At 35.0% G+C, this 17,233-nt stretch overlaps 1 protein-coding gene and 1 long non-coding RNA gene across 15 annotated transcripts in view; one reads left to right on the top strand and one right to left on the bottom strand.

Annotated features, from left to right (window-relative positions):
* Positions 1-17,233, top strand: part of LOC143899657 (uncharacterized) — a 124,010-nt gene that overhangs the window by 49,282 nt on the left and 57,495 nt on the right. The gene's annotated exons all lie outside the window — the stretch shown is intronic.
* Ccap-r (Crustacean cardioactive peptide receptor) overlaps positions 1-17,233 on the bottom strand; it is a 75,671-nt gene that overhangs the window by 54,641 nt on the left and 3,797 nt on the right. For 6 of the 8 annotated variants that reach the window (XM_077410074.1, XM_077410072.1, XM_077410067.1 and 3 more), the window contains one exon: positions 11,815-12,388. In XM_077410074.1, the coding sequence (XP_077266200.1) occupies positions 11,815-12,000 (186 nt within the window). In that variant the 5' untranslated portion in view covers positions 12,001-12,388. The remainder of the gene's footprint in view (positions 1-11,814; positions 12,389-17,233) is intronic. The other 2 variants (XM_077410071.1, XM_077410073.1) reach the window with 1 other exon arrangement.

Raw genomic sequence — 17,233 nt, 5'->3', positions numbered from 1 at the left:
TATTTAACTCTTTATATAGAATTTACACAGTAATTAAAAAATAATTTATTTTTTAATTATGTCTTCAACGAAAGATCCGTGTACACTGTATGACAAAATTTAAAAATAATGGTTGCAGTTTAAGCTCGGGTCACTCCGGTGCCCTTATACTCCAGATCATGGTTCCCATAGGAATATTTTCTCATCTAGTACTTTGAACTCGTTCGAATGAGCTCGCGTTCGTCGAGAGCGCTTCTCCCCAAAGGATCGCAGCGGTTTAAGTTGGGGAAAAAAGTAGAAAGTCATCGTCACATCTAGTCTTCCGATATATATTACGTTTTTCTTTAATTTTTTTAGTCGTCTACTGTCCGAGTCATAATTTTCTGCTGAAAATCTAGGAAAACGCCTATCAGCACAAATGCATAAAGGGGCGATCGTAACTGGCAGTAACGATGGCACGTCCATCGAATCGACTGTTATGGTTATTGTGGATGTGATATGGAAGCGATTGTGTCACACGGTAACACGGTAATGACCAAATCATATGCTCGATGGTGCGTATAACCCCGCTATTCAATAGGATAACCCAGAAGCGTATCTTATTTAACGCTATTGTGCATTCGGAGAGAAGATATGACCGCGTTAAAAATCTTCTAGCTCTTTTTAGTGTCCCGTCAAATATATCTTTCTCTCTGCCCAAATCTTTATTCAATTTTATAAAATTATTAATCTCCAGCTTTCTGGCACGTATTTGCCTTTAAATTTGCTTACGTGTTTTATCGAACGCGAATTCTCTCGCAGTATCAAAATTTACTATTATCGCCGCGATATAAAAATTCGAAAACTTGTGGAGAGCTCTTATTTAGCACTTTGCTGGGAAACGTAGAGTTAAAGTTTAATATAACAGGAATGGGGCACTAAAACTTTTCTTCCGAGAACCAATAAGTAATTAAGTTATATGCAAGTGAATGAAAATAAACAACGTTCCAAGAATCAAACTTTTGAAACCCGGAAAAACAGTATAAAAGATCTCATTCGTTTTTATATCGTTTCAAATGGGCCTTAACAGAGAGAGTAGCTTAATGATTTTATTTATTAAAATATTTTTATTTTGTAAATAATTTAAATCGAAAATTAAAATATCGGAGAAGGGGAGGTCCACAAACGTTTAATGTGTACAAGAAGCACATGTAAAAATTTGAAAGTTCTCGATTACCAAAAAACGTTTCAAACTGCAACTTCAATATTTTTCTTGTTCGTGAGAGATCGAGATAGATTAGTCAGTTCAGTTGATTTACGCGGTAGTTTGCGAAAATTATCGTCAGCCAATTACCATTTAGATGCGTAACAACGCGTATTGACTTCGGTAATCGGTGATTAAACGGCTAAAGAGCTATAAATTATGACAACGCAATAGAATTAGATTATTTCGATCGATGTTCATGCTACGTTTGTGGCTATAAGCGATTCTGATTGGGCGACGCAGGAAGTTATTACATAAATATCTCATTAAGTTGATAAATACGTTAACTATTGCGTTTGTCCGATGTCAATTAGGCTATGATAGCGTACCACTTATAAATTTCAACATAATTAATAACGTGCCAATCACCATTGAATACATTTTCTTTGTGTTTATTTTAATCAATATTACGTATTGCATATATATATATTATATAACACATATAACAAATAACCGAATTCAATTTATAGCGGGAAATTTAATTTTAAGATCAAATGATAATTGCTGCTTTTGGATCCAATAATGAGGACATTATCAAATCATACACACGGTAATTAAAAAAAAATAAAAATTAAATAAATTAAATAAATTAATTAAATGCTGACGATGAAACTGTTGAGGAAAGATTAATATATAATTAAATCATTTTAATAAAGTATTATATCAATTAAAAGAAGACCTTAACAGTGCACATAAAATTAATCAGCCATATAAAATTAATCTATTATCTGGCTTGGCAATTATTTGATGTTTCTGGCTTTTCTTGCATTGCAACTTATATCAAAATTATATTTGAAAGAAATAAATACGCATTTTGTGTGGCTGTACTGTACTTCTTTAAAAAGTTATAAACGGATATAGTTGGCGCATCTTTGAATCCATATGCTTTTTCACGCATTGTAAAATAACACGCGAGCGTTTTCTTTCCATATAAAATAGGATCTACGTTTTCGTGTATGATAATCTTCTATATTTCTAAATCGAAAATGTGCTTATCTCAGTTTTTCTTAGAAATGGAGCAAGTCGGAATATAAATATTTAATTATACAAATGCAAAATTATAAGATAACAAGATTTAATTATACGGGATGATACCATAACGTTCGAGCTTAATCTTCTGAACAACGCTAAAATGTATTAACGATTTTATAAAGTGAAATGAGATAAAATCAACAACGTTTATTTATATTGCGAATATTCTGTAGAGGCAACGTATTTATAGAAAGACGCGCAATAAAATTTATTGAAAAAGTTTCTGGAGCTCTGATGATTTAAAGCATCAAGTAAACTGAGATGAATATAACTCGTTACGGTAATTTATTGCGAAAATTCTGACATTGATTAATGGTCAGTTACCTTCACCACGGCAACGTAACAATTTTCGTTCGGGGAAATGTAAGCGTCATTATCCGAATGCATACCTAATTAATTTCCAAGTGATTATCTCGGTGATCGTTTCGAGTTTGCGCCTGCGGAAAGGAAAAGGTTAGTTGAAAAAGCAGAAATGAGCGGGGCTATATCATCAACGATCATTTTAAAAATTATAAATAAAATTGCATTCTTGTTAAAAAAAAAGCTTATTCGAAATAATATATTTCTGAGTTCTCTTATGATCCACTAAATCGACACACATATATATTGCGAAGAAACGAGTCAATACGTGGCACAAAAATTGTGTGCAATTATTAATATAATTCTATATATGTAATAATAATTAAGTATTTTTAAAGTCCATTATAATTTTCTGCTTAAATACAATTCTTCCTCGCAATGTCTCTTCATTTCGAATTTATTCAACCATGAATGCTTATTGTTTTACAATTTTTTAACTGATGTTTTATTCAAAAGTCTAACTTTAGCGCAGAATTACAATCGCAAAACGCAGCGTGTGTTATCGTGCGCATTTTTATTCTTCTCCTTGAAATGTTAATGCGGCAATATCAATTTATTAACGAACAATACATTACTTGTGCTTGTGCATACGTAAGTGATAAAAAATTATTACATGTGGCTTATATTATCGCAATGAACTTAATTCAAATAGTTCTGCTTGATTTCTATCGTTCAAAAACAACATTTAAAATGTAGAAAGAAACTCTTGTACGATTAAGTAACGGCAAATTATATGTAATATTTATTCACAGCAATAGTATGTTAATAATAAGTAATCTCTCATAAATTGATAAATTTTATTAAAAAATTTATAGAATATCCGATTCTTTTATCACAAACGTACAAAAGTTAGTGAAGATATGGATTAAGTGTTGAAAGGTTCGTAAATTATATTTATTTAACATTACATATATAAAAAATATATCTTTTATTCTCCATCGTTCCAAGTAAAAATTAGTATCTTTATATTTCTAATATATTTTAAAATGTATATAATTTAATATATAATTAAGACATTTAATTATATCGGAATTAATATAAAGAATTAATTACAATAAGTTATAATAAATTATATAAAGAATATATAAACAAAGGAGAGAACCGTTAAAAGAGTTTACGGTTACATAAAAAATATCTTTATTTTATTACTCAAATGAAATATGGAAAAAAGCAGCATCTACACTTTGTGTTTCATGCTTTAATATATTACATATAAGTAGTAGATAATATTTCTCCCGTTTTATTTAATAATTTTTAATTAAAATATAAGGTTGATATATCTGTAGCATACAATTTATTGATTGCGTGCTAAAAATGTCAAAATATCATGGAATGTAATAAATTAAGCTGTTAAAAAGGATAAAAAAATTGATATTATCCTATTCGAATATTTTGAATAAAATTATCAAAAATGTAAAAATTGATTTATTTTTGCACGTTCGATTGCATTCGATGTATACCGTGCACACGGTACATTTCGTCGAGACTAGAGATAAACGAACAGAACATCTAATCTTAATGATCTGCGCCGCTTCGCGACACTTAATTAAAAGGCACAGCATCCGGGGGGGTTGTAATTAATTTCGCCATCTACTCGGCAAAGTGGCTGTCGAATGGAGGAACATGAAAACGGCAAGTGTAATACACAATAGGGTAATTGACTGCGTATATAGTCGCAGTTTAACCTTTCCGGGACCGGAAGTTTAATATATTAGGCGCTGGAGTAGCGTCGTCTTTTTCGTAGTTCAATTCACTGACAAGGAGAAAAATGTTCTAGCACTAAAACTAAAAAGGTCGTTCAAAAAAGGAGCCGGTCTTGCGAATAGATAAAAGCAGCAAAACAACCGCATTGTTTTGGTTTAATTTTCGCGAGAACTTTGTTAATATTATTTCTATCCGCAAAAAAAGATTAAAAGAACTGTGCTGGTGCAATAAAAATTTCAATCTACGAACTTTGCTATTATACAATTATAACAACAAAACGCTATCTCAACAAAATTCTTTACATTGCCTTTTAACATATAATAATGATATGTGAAAAAATTCGAAATAAACATTTCGAACGTTCGACTACAAGTTTAGCAATAAGACGTATATAGACAAACTCTATTTCAGTCGGAGTAACCTCTAGAATAAATCATTATAATGTGATGCTATTAGTTTAACTCAATAATTACAAGAAAATCATGTCCAAAATAAGCTTCGCTAAATTAAAAGGACTTTCTCTTTGGATGCACGTGTCTTCGCGAGAATTTTATCATGGGGTTACTCTAAGCGCTCTAACGATCGGCCCTCGAAGAGTGTCATAAATCACAACATCGGCGGTTTCTGGTTTATCAAATAGCCGAAATACTTGCCGCGATCGGGACAGAATGTATATAGTCGATATATACACGACGGAGGAACGTTGCTCTACCCCGGCATGAAATACGGCCGTGGAAATAACTTTCTTCGCGAGACGGAGGTACGTGCCAAGTCGTACGTCTACCGTAAAATTTATCAAGAGAACAAGCCGCGCGCTCTAATGGGAACATGATTTTTACGAGGCTGTTTTTCATGACGCGCGATCCGCGCGCAACTTGTTACGCCGCGGCGCCGCCCGTTCCGCCTGCAATTACGACGAGCACGACCGCGGAATGTCACACGCGGGGAGTTAGCTTTTTCTCCGTTGCATCCGTTTAAGAAGAAGTTTCACTTACGCGCTCCTATAACGTTAAACGCAAGCGCCATCATCGGGTAGCCGCACTTTTTCGTACGTTCGAACGACAAGCGGCGCGGCGCTCTTAAGCGCGCACGCCGGAAGAGAAACTTCGATTTTAAGTACGCGTCCACGCGAAAAAGAGACTCCGATTTTATCTCTGGAATGATAACGTCGAATAATTGCCAGTTTTACTCGTTACGCGCCATGTGCGTGCCCATGTACGGCGAGCACCAAAGAACGATAATTTTCTTAATGTTATATACCGTTCAAACATGTGTCATTATTCGAGACATATAATATCGTTCAAAATAAGATCGGAGCGAGGCACTTTGGTGCAAGTGCATTATTCGCATTCGAACGAGCATCGTATTAAATTTAGAAGAAATACAAGATGAGAAGTCTGTAAAATGTTTAATTATTACTTGAATCAGGGAAGAGTTTGTCGCAAATTTGCGGATAGTCAGGCTCGTGCAAAGTCAAGTTCCTCGTCTCGACTGATATTTTACAGAAGTCAATTCGATCAACGATCCGATAAATCGTGCAGAAACGAACGAGCCAAAGCGTCGCGACGGCTAATCGCCGCTGCCGCCAGGACATCCTTTGCGTCGACGAGGATAATCGTGAAACCACTTTGTCGAGACGGGACTTTCTCGTGAGAGTTCTTTTGGCTCCGCATTGTGTGTCCGTTTGCCGCGCTATTATACGAAGCACGAGAGTATTTTTCTGCGAAGCAATTTCGAGGGCTAACTCGTCGCATCGCTTTCTCTCGGGGTTCGCAAAATCGAGCCCGCGCATCTCTTCGCAACGCTCCGCGGCGAATCTGCGATTATCGCGTATATCGCCGTGACCGAGCCGACCGTTCGCGATCGCAACAAGTATGCATGACGGCCCGTAACGTTCAATCATACTCGCGGAAGATGCTAGCTTTTATGAGCGGCACGAGTTACGGCGACGAGGAAAGGTTCGTTTGCGTTATAGCCATCGATTATCATATAAGGAAGCAGAAAAGTCGCTACGTTCTTTATGATATTACGTTCGAGTGAACTGACTCTCTGATGTCACGTCAATGTGGAGTATCACTGTACGTTAGTCACTTTGCGTAACTTTCGCGCCTAACGTATCGTGACTTGGAAAAGGGTCTGTCAGTTTGGAGATCGACTCGGAATTCATTAATTCTATATTTGTAGAAAAAATGCGCGATCGACGGGTAGACGTAATGCCACGGGCGTTAATGAGAAAGCAATGTTAGCTAATGTTCGGTAGTTTTTGAAGAATGCACGAAGTGCGGCGGAACAGGTATTGTTCCGTAACATGGTGCAGATGCGCTCAAATAAGCTTAACCGACAACGCAGCTGCATACAATGCAGCTTATACCGACAGTAAATGCAGTTAAATTCGTACACGTTCGCGAGAGAAACCGGATAGCCGTAAATTGGATGACCACCGCGAGACAACGCTGCACGGGATGTTCCCTCTATCGGATAGCCATAAGTTCTTTGATCAATTTAGAATCTCTTTGGCATTTAAATGTCTTCATTTTCTCGCACTGAAATATATCTATCTAAATAATCGCAAACCTCAAATATGCAATTTCTAGTAAGAGAAATGAAATTAAATAACCGACAAGCCGTCTACAAAAGTAAAACAATTAACTAAGGAATAAGATTCTCGTTAAAGTAAAATGAGCTTAAAAATTAAAGGAAGGACTAGTCTTCTTGCGCTTAAAAACTCATCCCCTGTGTATAGAGCTTCCAGTAACTTCCAGTACAGTTATTATTATACTTTGTACACGAAGAACACTATTGACGTGTCAAAAAAAAATTTTTATTTGGGAAAATTCAGCTATCCCGCGTTCATCAATGAATCTATAAATAAAGTGGAGATACAGAAAGAAGATAAGAACGGGCTGGCACTAAATGACGGAAATAGAAATGCCAGCTGAGATCAGATAAAAAAGCATGCAAAGTATATCGAGCTATAGATGTTGAACGCTTGAGCGTAAATATAGTTCTATGGCGTTGCGCAAAAAATTCTAATTAGAAATTTTAATATTTTTTATGGACGTACAGATGCAATCGTCGTTCTCGTTACGTCAATTATCTCGCGTGGAAAATAGGCAGCTCTTCGAGAAAAGAAAAAAGGAAAAGAGATTTGGATTGGAAAAAAAATTTGCTGCTCGCATGCTCTGTAGCGGCTTAATTTTATCAGACGCCTGTTTCCAGCATCGTGTCAGCGACCCCCTCTTTCTCCCTTTCTTTTTCTCTTCGCCACGTTTTTTTTTCTCTTAGCCCGAGGCGCATTCCTAGTAAAAATAAGCGAGTTCCTCCAGCGTGGTTTCTGCAATCGCGAGAGAAGGGAACCTCCGTCGCCACCGCCACCGACGCGACGCCGTCGTCGTCGTCGTCGTTGTCGTCGTCGTTGTCGTCATGCTTTCAATGCGCGCAATACACCGGCTTCAGGATGCGTCCTATACGCGACTGCGAAAGAGAGACGAATAACGGAGGTACCAATACGAGGAAAATCTCGTGTGTAAAGACCACCACAGACCACCATGTGATCAGAAAGCACGATTATAATTCTTTCTCTTTTTCTGCGCGAAACACAATATAAGAGAAAGTTAATATTTTTATCCAAAATATCTAGAATTTTTAAGAAAAATATCGAAACTTATATTTAAAATAATACGAGATATCATGCTTGGTTTTTTCTGATCTTTCAGTGATTTTGTTTCCATTTCTGACGAAAATACATATCTCTATTCTGTCATTAGTATTATTTGCTCTTCTTCTTTCTTTCTCTTTTTCTGCCCGACTAACACAATAGGAAAAACATCTAGAAATTTTAAGAAAAATCTTGAGGTTTATATTTAAAATAGTATGACATCACACATGCTTGTTTTTTTTTTTAATTTTTCAGCGATTTTGTTTCCATTTCCGATGGAAATACATATTTCTATTTTTATCATTAATTTTATTTGCTCTTATCCTTTCTTTATTTTTGCTTCATAGATTAAATGACTACTCGAGGCTAAATTGTGAATGGAAGCTTTTATCTAACAAGAGTGCCAATAACAGCGATAGTTTTGTCAGACGCAATAGTAATAGGCGCAAAGGACGGAGAAAGTACGTTTCATCTCTGTTTCTCTTTCTCTTCCCCTTCACGATGCCCTGTATATGCGCGGCCACGGCACGGATATAGATTAAGTTCTCGATTTGCGACTGAAAAGCGAGCAATAACTGTCAACCGGTCGCGCCGTGAGAGCGCAAGCTCTATGACATTTTCCCGACATCTAACTCTATCTTAATATCGTTGATAAGGAACACGATCTATACAGATGCCGCGTAATTATCTTCCGCAGGAATGACTGATCTACACGCAGTCATTTGAGCTTAGCAAGCTCACGGACCCGAGCTCAATATACTGCGAACGTTCACATACATTTACACACTCGTATATACACTCATACACACACGTTTTTGCAACAACAAACATTTGCGGAAAAGTAAAACCAAAGTAGAACAATATAATTTAAGAATATTGAGAGGACAAAAAATAAAAGCAAGACCCATATACGCGTTCGACATAAATGGAAGGATAATAAAGGCTAAAGTTTTCTTTTTGATTGTATGTCTCTTAATTAAAAAATAAAGTAAGTTATTGTAGGAGTTACTTTGATCACACATGCGGGAGCGATCGTTCCTGATGAGATTCACTGCTGGCGTTTTGTGCACAAAACCAACTCTCTCCTTCATGAGAGCGACAGCGCGCGCGTCGCTCCGATGGAGCTCCGAGCAATATCTCGTTGTAAATTAACAGGCAAGAAGGAAATTGCATGTATAATTACCTACAATTTAATTCAATCCAAAGAGCTTTCTTCCAAATTGCGTTAAATAAACATATTTTGTGTAAAACAAGGAATTACATATGTATTATAAAGCCTGATCTACAATGTGCTCTTTGCTTTCTGTTTTTTGCTCTTAACCTGTTTGCGACTATCCCGTATTTCGCAATTGCGTCGCGTAACGCGATGTTTTTTGTTCTCTGTCGCCTAAGATAAAAATTAACGAACTTCAGAAGAGACAAAAAACATCACGTTACGCGACGGAATTGCAAAATACGGGATAGTCGCAAAGAGGTTAAGAGCAAAAAACAGAAAGCAAAGAGCACATTGTAGATCAGCCTTAAAGCAGTCCCACTACAACCGGGTAATCTTCATTTTATAAGTGGCCGCTTTAGAATATTCATTACTCGCGATGTTTACGGTCATTGTCGTGTTTCTTCGCTCTTTCCTTTTTTTCTCTTCTCGTTTTCTTTCTTGCGATAAGTAACTGAAAGATGCAAACGAGCGCATTGCATAATGATGACGAGTTGCATATAACAATTTGAATTGCATCGCGAAATATTCTGCGCTTTATGCGAGCGCTTTTGTCCGCTAATTAAGAACGGTGTACTCCAATATTCTCATTGTCAGCCTACCACACGCGCAAAGAATGCCGTGTGTGTATTAACGGTTCTAATTGTATAATAAGAGCGAAAACTATGAGAAGAAAAGGTAGAAACAATCGTCGCTCCCGTGTGCGGTCGTGCGCTACAAGGGGAGCATGCAAAAATAAGAAGCAGTTTTAAATTTTATCGGGATTTTCCATCACGCTTCTTTGAAAAGTGTCGCAACTAAAGTTGCTGCGCGCTCTTTCTCCGCGCGCGTTCTGGCGCGCCTGAGAAAAAAAAGAAACGACGTAAGAGCAAAGTTTTGTAATATGACGTCGTTACGCGAACGCGATGCTCGTAAATGAGAAAAATTGTTTGTGAATGTTTTGAATAGAATACGATAATGAAACGTATGAAATGACATTCAGAATTCAATTTTTCAACACTTATTTTCCATCAAGACACGTCTTAGCATGGCTTTGCATCAGAACTTAAACACTCTCCAAGTTTAAAGAGAAGATACTTTTGTGCAAAATGTTGTTTACGTTGCCTGGACTACAGGCGAGAACAATTTTGCTAGAAACAAAAATGTGATTGCAAATACGCACAATCGTATTTTATTGTACAATTTACCTGCCTTGTGATTCAAACCGCCCGATAACATTTTATATAACATTATCTATAAAACGAGTGCAACATGTGTTTGTTTATTTTTATAGTAAACAATATATATGTCAGCAGCAAGTCCATTGAGAAATATACATAAAAGAAATCCTTTTTATTGATATAAAAAACGATGTTTTCATATGCCATCATTTCATGCCTTGAATAGCTCTATTATTGCATTGTCATATACGCCCACTGTAAGGCTAAATATTCCCAAAAAATTATACACACTCTTTTTTACGCAGTTTTTTGTACGTTTTTTTTTACTCAATTCTTTTTACGCGGTTTTTCTAAATGACACGTTTTTTTTGAAAAATGTTTGTAATCTCTCATGTATACATATATATACAAACCTTAATTTTAATTCCTAATAATGAATTAATGAAAATTTATTAATCGGACACGTGTCCCCCTATTTTATCATGTTAAAAGAGCGAGTAACATCCTATACGGACTATGTTTTTCCGTCATTGTCGTATAACGTATAACCATATTTTCAATCATATTTCAGCAGTTCGATTCAACACGCAGATATAGAGGAAGCATATGTCAATCGATAACGTCGAATTAACGTGATCTTACTAAACAAGACATATTAGATTATAATTGATAGGAATGAGACTGACACTCTTTGTAAATTGATAAATAATATTGTCAATCATGATTCGAATATCAATACATTAATCGTTCACTGTTATTCTCTTTGAACTCTGATGTAAGTAGCTCTTAATACAAAATAGTGTGCGCATATTTCTTTCTTTTATAAGATCACAAATCATACACATGGCACATGCACTTTCAATCGAAAAGGGTATTATTTTTTTACGTCATTTCTTCAAATAACACGATTTCTTCTTACGCGGAACGTATACCTACCGCGTAAAAAGAAAGTTAAGTGTATTTCGATTTAAATTTTATCCCAACATTTCGTATGCGTATGTGTAAAAAAAAATATATAAAATATATATAATTTAAAAACTGCAATTAAATTGCGATATACGAAGTTAATAAAACCCTCAAAAGCTACTTCTTACTTGGTTATTAGAAAAAGATATTAAATTGGAGCAATAAAATAATAATATTTTAGAAATCTAAACCTTAAATTAAAGAATGAAGCAAAGAAATTTATAGACTCAAATATTCATAATTATTTTATTGGAGTAATTTATACGTCAAAGTTTTGAAGAGCAATATATATTTTATACGTAAATACTTAAAAATTCGATAAAAAATATTTATCCACACGTGCTTGTCACAAATCTTTCGCGCGACGAATTATAAAACGACAGCTGCACCAGGAATCACCATATACGCGCAATCTCTATTGTCAGTATCTCCATTTTCCGCGCATTCGCCAGGCAGAACGCAAAAAATAAAACCGAAAAAGTGCTGAAGCTCTACTCACCTCGTAGAAGTAAAACGAGTCAATCTTCTCCGTTGTATTGACGTCCGGCAGCGATGTGACGTTGATGTAATCCGGCAAGGGATAGAGCTCGTCGGTGACGTTCCCCAATTCTCCGGCGCTCACCAGATCGAAACCGGCCGTCAGATTCCAATCGTCGGTCCGCGCTTGGTTCGCGTCCCCGGACATGGTCGTTCCGATCGACAATATCCACACGATCTGCCGCTCAGGTTTTTGCTCCGCGTGTTTGCCGTGAAAGGGTCATCGTGTCGTCGGTTAAATGCTGGCCGGCCTCGTGTTTGAGACACTCTCGCAATGACTTGAACTTGTCTTCCGTTAGTTATCCTGAGACACGAAGCACTTAAAAGAGTACAGAGAAATCCGCAACGTCCCGTTTCTGATCTCCCGCGACTCACTCGATGCGCTAGGAATATTTGAAGGAACAATTGAACGATTCAGTTCGAGCATGTTCGAAGCGGGAGGAAAGACGCGTGTATATATTCCCGCGCGGATACCATCGCTGCACGAAACTTAACATTACTTGATTGCGTTCACTGGTGGGCCGAGTTCTTAAGTTCTAAAAAAAAAAAAGAGGATAGTTCATTTCTTTCTGCATGAAGGAGGCATCCAATGGCCGTCCAAGGAAATCCGAACTTTATTTACCTGATATAAAGTAATTGCATTAGATAATAAATAAATTCCGTCTATTTAGACGAAAAAGAATTCAAATAATATTGTAGGTCGTTTTCAATTGTAAATAGTAATTTAACCAGCTTCAACTTTAACTTTACATCAAACATTAATAATGTTTGATGTTTGACATTTTACTTAACTATCTTGTACGTATTTGGTCTAATTAAAGTTTATTTTTTAAGGATAATACATTTTAACACGTTCATATATAAATGACACCAAATTTTCGTAAGAAGATTGTTATTCAATAATATTTTATCGCAGAAAAAAATAAATTGTGAAAGTAAATGCGTTTGGCTTCTAGAAAGTTTTACATGAAATTGAGTGTCATTCATATGTGAATGACGTTAATGCTATGTGTTAAGTCCATGTGTCAAGAGATAGTATAACTTTGAATATTCACAGTTGAAGTTGTAAAGAAAATAAATGTTTACTGATTACGTATAATCTCGTTTTTTAAATAATAATAAAAGCAGTAATTATAAAACAATACAAGTAAAATTGATTATCGAGAGATATTAATTATAAATAATGAAATACACATCATTGTACGAAAAAGCCGAGTGGAAGAAAATCAACCAGAGTGGAAAAATATCAACCAGATATTTTAATTATAGAAATCATACGTAATATATATTACATTTTTAAGAAAATTGAATAATTTATTATTAGAAAATTTGCAATTTGGTAATTATTATTTCTACTATTTAAATAATAATTGTTATAAATATCTAATTAATTATTAAAGAGTCTAAATATTTTCATATATTTTTGTCGAAAGCAATGTAAAAATTAAAAACGCTGCGATAAAAATGTCGATACTTATATAAATACTTATGAAATTCAAATATGTTAGCGCAACTTATAATAATGCAATAAAAGTTAACACAATTTCAGGACATCGCATACACATAATATATTGTGTTGCATTAGATGTCTTTCCGTCTATGTAGCTTCTAAGTAAAAACAAAACCATATTTAACGATCAGCCCAGTTCCTAATCGCGCTGATCGTATCGCGGAAATAGCGGCCAAGAAAAATAGACAAGGAAATCGATACCGCGAAAATTTACGCTCGGATCGCCTCGTTGTGCGCCAAGAGCTGTGTGCGCTACGATATTTTCCGCTCAAGAAATTCGCCGCGCGGAAGAATTACAACTCCGATTTTTGCTTTTCGTTCCGTTTTCGCAGAACGGGATAACTTGACGGGAAATCCGATGTCGCTCGTTTGTACGCCATCGAGGAACGCCGTGGTCAATTTCTCGCTCGCTCACGAACGAACGAACGTTGCGGCTTGTTTTGATCCGGCCCTCTACAAGTTGGCGAATATGCCAACCCCGCCCAATGATACATCTCCTATGATGTCGCGATGAATTACCGCGCGCATATTAGTAGCAACACGAGTTGACAGTTGGACAAACAGCCATTGTGCTAACGGATATTACGCAAAGTCTTCTGTGTCGCGAAGCATCGCTTTGACAGATGGAACATAAATTTCTTCCGGTAATTTTGTCTTTTACCATGAGCAAGCTGATTAAATTGGCCGCAGGACGGTCGTTTGTGTAGTAATACGAACAATTCTCCTGCATTCGCTGTTTGACGTAACAATTTAAATGTTAAATTCTTGTCATTTCTGTAAACGTTATTAGAATGAACTTTATCCTATAAATAATTGCTTTTATAACACTATAATGTGCTTTGCGAAAAGCGCACATTGTAAATTTAATAATAATTTTAATAATAATAATTTAATAATAACGTGCATTGAATTGCTTTTTAACGAGATATACATATAAACAAAATTTTACTCCGCCATTAAGTAATTATTAAATTGTGATACATGTTAAATAACCGTTTGTTTCCATTTTTGTATATCAAATTGTACATTTTTTAACATTTTGTTGTAATACAAGAAATAAATTATTGTTTAAATGCAAGAAATTTTTGAAAAAAAAGAACACATTATAAACTTTATCGTTAATAATATCAATGCTATGTGTTATAAAGAGATTCTTGAAATTTTCATATAAATTAACACTAAATTTAAATTTACATATAAATTTACATATAAAAACAACTGCCATTATATGAGTAAATTAAGATATGTTTGAAAATTGCGTGTATTATAGTCCGGGACGTAGAAGATACGTTCTCCGCGGTGCTATTTAATTTAGTGGTTCGGCCGACTAGCGTGTCATTTCATTTCGAATACGAGAAACTGGTAGACACGTGCGGTTGGCTATTAATTAATTAGGAATTTTTCTCGCGACGTTTCTATTTTATATATTTTCGAAACAGATCTTGAGGGAACATTTGTTTCTAGGTGACTGCTCGTTTGCTTTGATTATCCGCTGGTACTAAATCTTGGCGCGCCATGTGATATATTTCGTGTATTTCCGGGGCACATTAACGCGCACGTTTACGTCGCTCGGTACCTATAATAAAAAGAAAGAAAACCGAAGAGAATTAGAGCTACTCGCATTTTTACAATACTTTAGATCGGAAATAGATTGAAAATGGAGTCTTTCTTATAGGCAAATCTCCTTAAAAGACATCTGCTACATGCTTTAAAATTTTTATCTTTGAATTGTAACTTTATAAATTACATAGAAGAAAATGCCCTATTATATGAGACAGGATCCTAATATGAGATATGTTAAGCTAAAAAGTCCTATATAGGCCTCATCTGTTGAACCCATCATGAAAAAACCCCGCCATCTCATATTAGGATCCTATCTCATAATAGGGCGCTTTCCTCTATTAAAATTTTACAATTTTTTAAAATATAAATGTACATTCATTAAGTTAACAAAATTAGAAGATTTAGATTTCAATTCCAAATCAATTCGAATAATTATAGAATTCTTTTATTCCATTTTATGAATCTTTTGTCTCAAGCAAAATATGGACAACTAATTGGATAACGAACATTGTTAATTAAAATGTTAAAATCATTGTAAAGGCGTTTTTGCATGCAGGGCCAAATTCATTCCGGCTTTTAAATATGAATCATGACATGGTGGCTTTATCAAGCAGAGCAGATTACGTCGCAGGAGACGTTAATATAGCCACTTCTTTTATTTTGTATCGATTTTGTAACAAATCTCTCTACTTTCTCAATGTCTCCGCTCGCTCAAAACGAGTCGATTAATTTTTGGCGTTCAATTACGTTTCGCGTAAACAATCGAGCGTTGTTATAAACAAACTGTTGTCTCCAAGTTGATGGTTAATTTCAATATATGAACGTGCTGCGCGGATATTCGTCATACCTTTGTCGAGCGCATCGACATATAATAGCAATCACGCCGACGAAGCAACTTTTGAGAAGTTCTGAAATGTAAATCGAAAACCGTTCGCGTTTCCCGACACGAATGGAACAGGGAGTTTGCCCGTTACGCGCTTCACTAACCGAGGGGGGTAGTGAAGCGCGTAACGAGCAAAGGATTACTACTCTCCCGGGACCAAAAATAATTTCTTGAACGCGGCCTGTATCAGATTGTTCCTCCTCTTCCCCTTGTATCATCCCTAGGATGAAAGTTTGGCCCGCGATTGTTTTCACATCACGAAAATAGAATTATTATTATTTATGTTAGCATGTGCAAACGTTCGTTAATAATTTTTACGCATGCTGCTAATTTACAAGAACATTCGATGCAATTGGAAACATACGATGATTATTACTAATTAATTAAAGAATATATTAATTAAAAAACGAAACAACTGCATAAATTTTTGTCGATGCTCGTATATGGATCGTAACGGAAGACTCGTAGACTGACGGAGTGAATATCATCGGAAATCTAACTGAGAAATATTTTATTGTATTTGGTAAAAATTTCACTCATTATTGTGTTTCTTTTAACCCTTGTGCGATATTGATAAATGTCGTATTTATAGAGCAAGGATAATATAATTGAAAATGTACATAATTTGTTTTCGATGATGTTATACTTTTAGCAACGATAAAAAATAGATATAAAAACTAATAAATATATTGTTCGTTGCGATTTATTTGTAATTAATACAAGAATAGTGTGGATATATACTTGAAACGTATCATATGTCTTGTGAAATATAAATAAGAATAAATAAAACAGATTTGAAAGGAAGAAAAAATAAGATTTAAGAATACGCACTTGTAAAGTTATAAAAAGCTATTGTATGTGCTATTAATATTACAATTAATATATCTATATCATCACGAGTTATAACTAAACAGTGGGAAGATAGAGTCTTGGTAAAAACGACTTATATTTTAGACTAGATATATCATCACGTTGAGTTGTTACAAACATAAATATAGAGATCAATTTTAGATGTTTGTCGAGATCTAAACTCCCAGAAAACTATACCGATTGCAATTTCCATCTTCCATGTGCTATAACAGTGTGTTCAGCGAAAGATTCTAGTTTTATTCGTTTCATGTTCAACACGTTAAGCCTACTACGTTTCATCAAACATAATTTCGCTTACCCGCATTGTATCTAATATCAAAGTTAAATACGCGAGCAGCATATACATATATGTATGACACGTCAATTTGATACTAACAATAAGTAACTTTGACACACTGTATTTCTACATATTTAAACACAGCTGGAGTATCTTAAAGTTAAAATACTGTCCTATAAAAAAATCGTGATAATAGAGTTTATTTTTCTGCAAGAGATTTATATATATGATAATTTGACATTAGATGCAACATAATAGAAAAAAGCTCTATGTAATTT

This window comes from Temnothorax americanus, unplaced genomic scaffold (assembly GCF_048541705.1).
Source record: "Temnothorax americanus isolate GAGA-0224 unplaced genomic scaffold, ASM4854170v1 Scaffold28, whole genome shotgun sequence".
In the NCBI taxonomy this organism is placed as follows: domain Eukaryota; kingdom Metazoa; phylum Arthropoda; class Insecta; order Hymenoptera; family Formicidae; genus Temnothorax; species Temnothorax americanus.
This window is presented reverse-complemented; position numbering and strand designations above follow the sequence as displayed.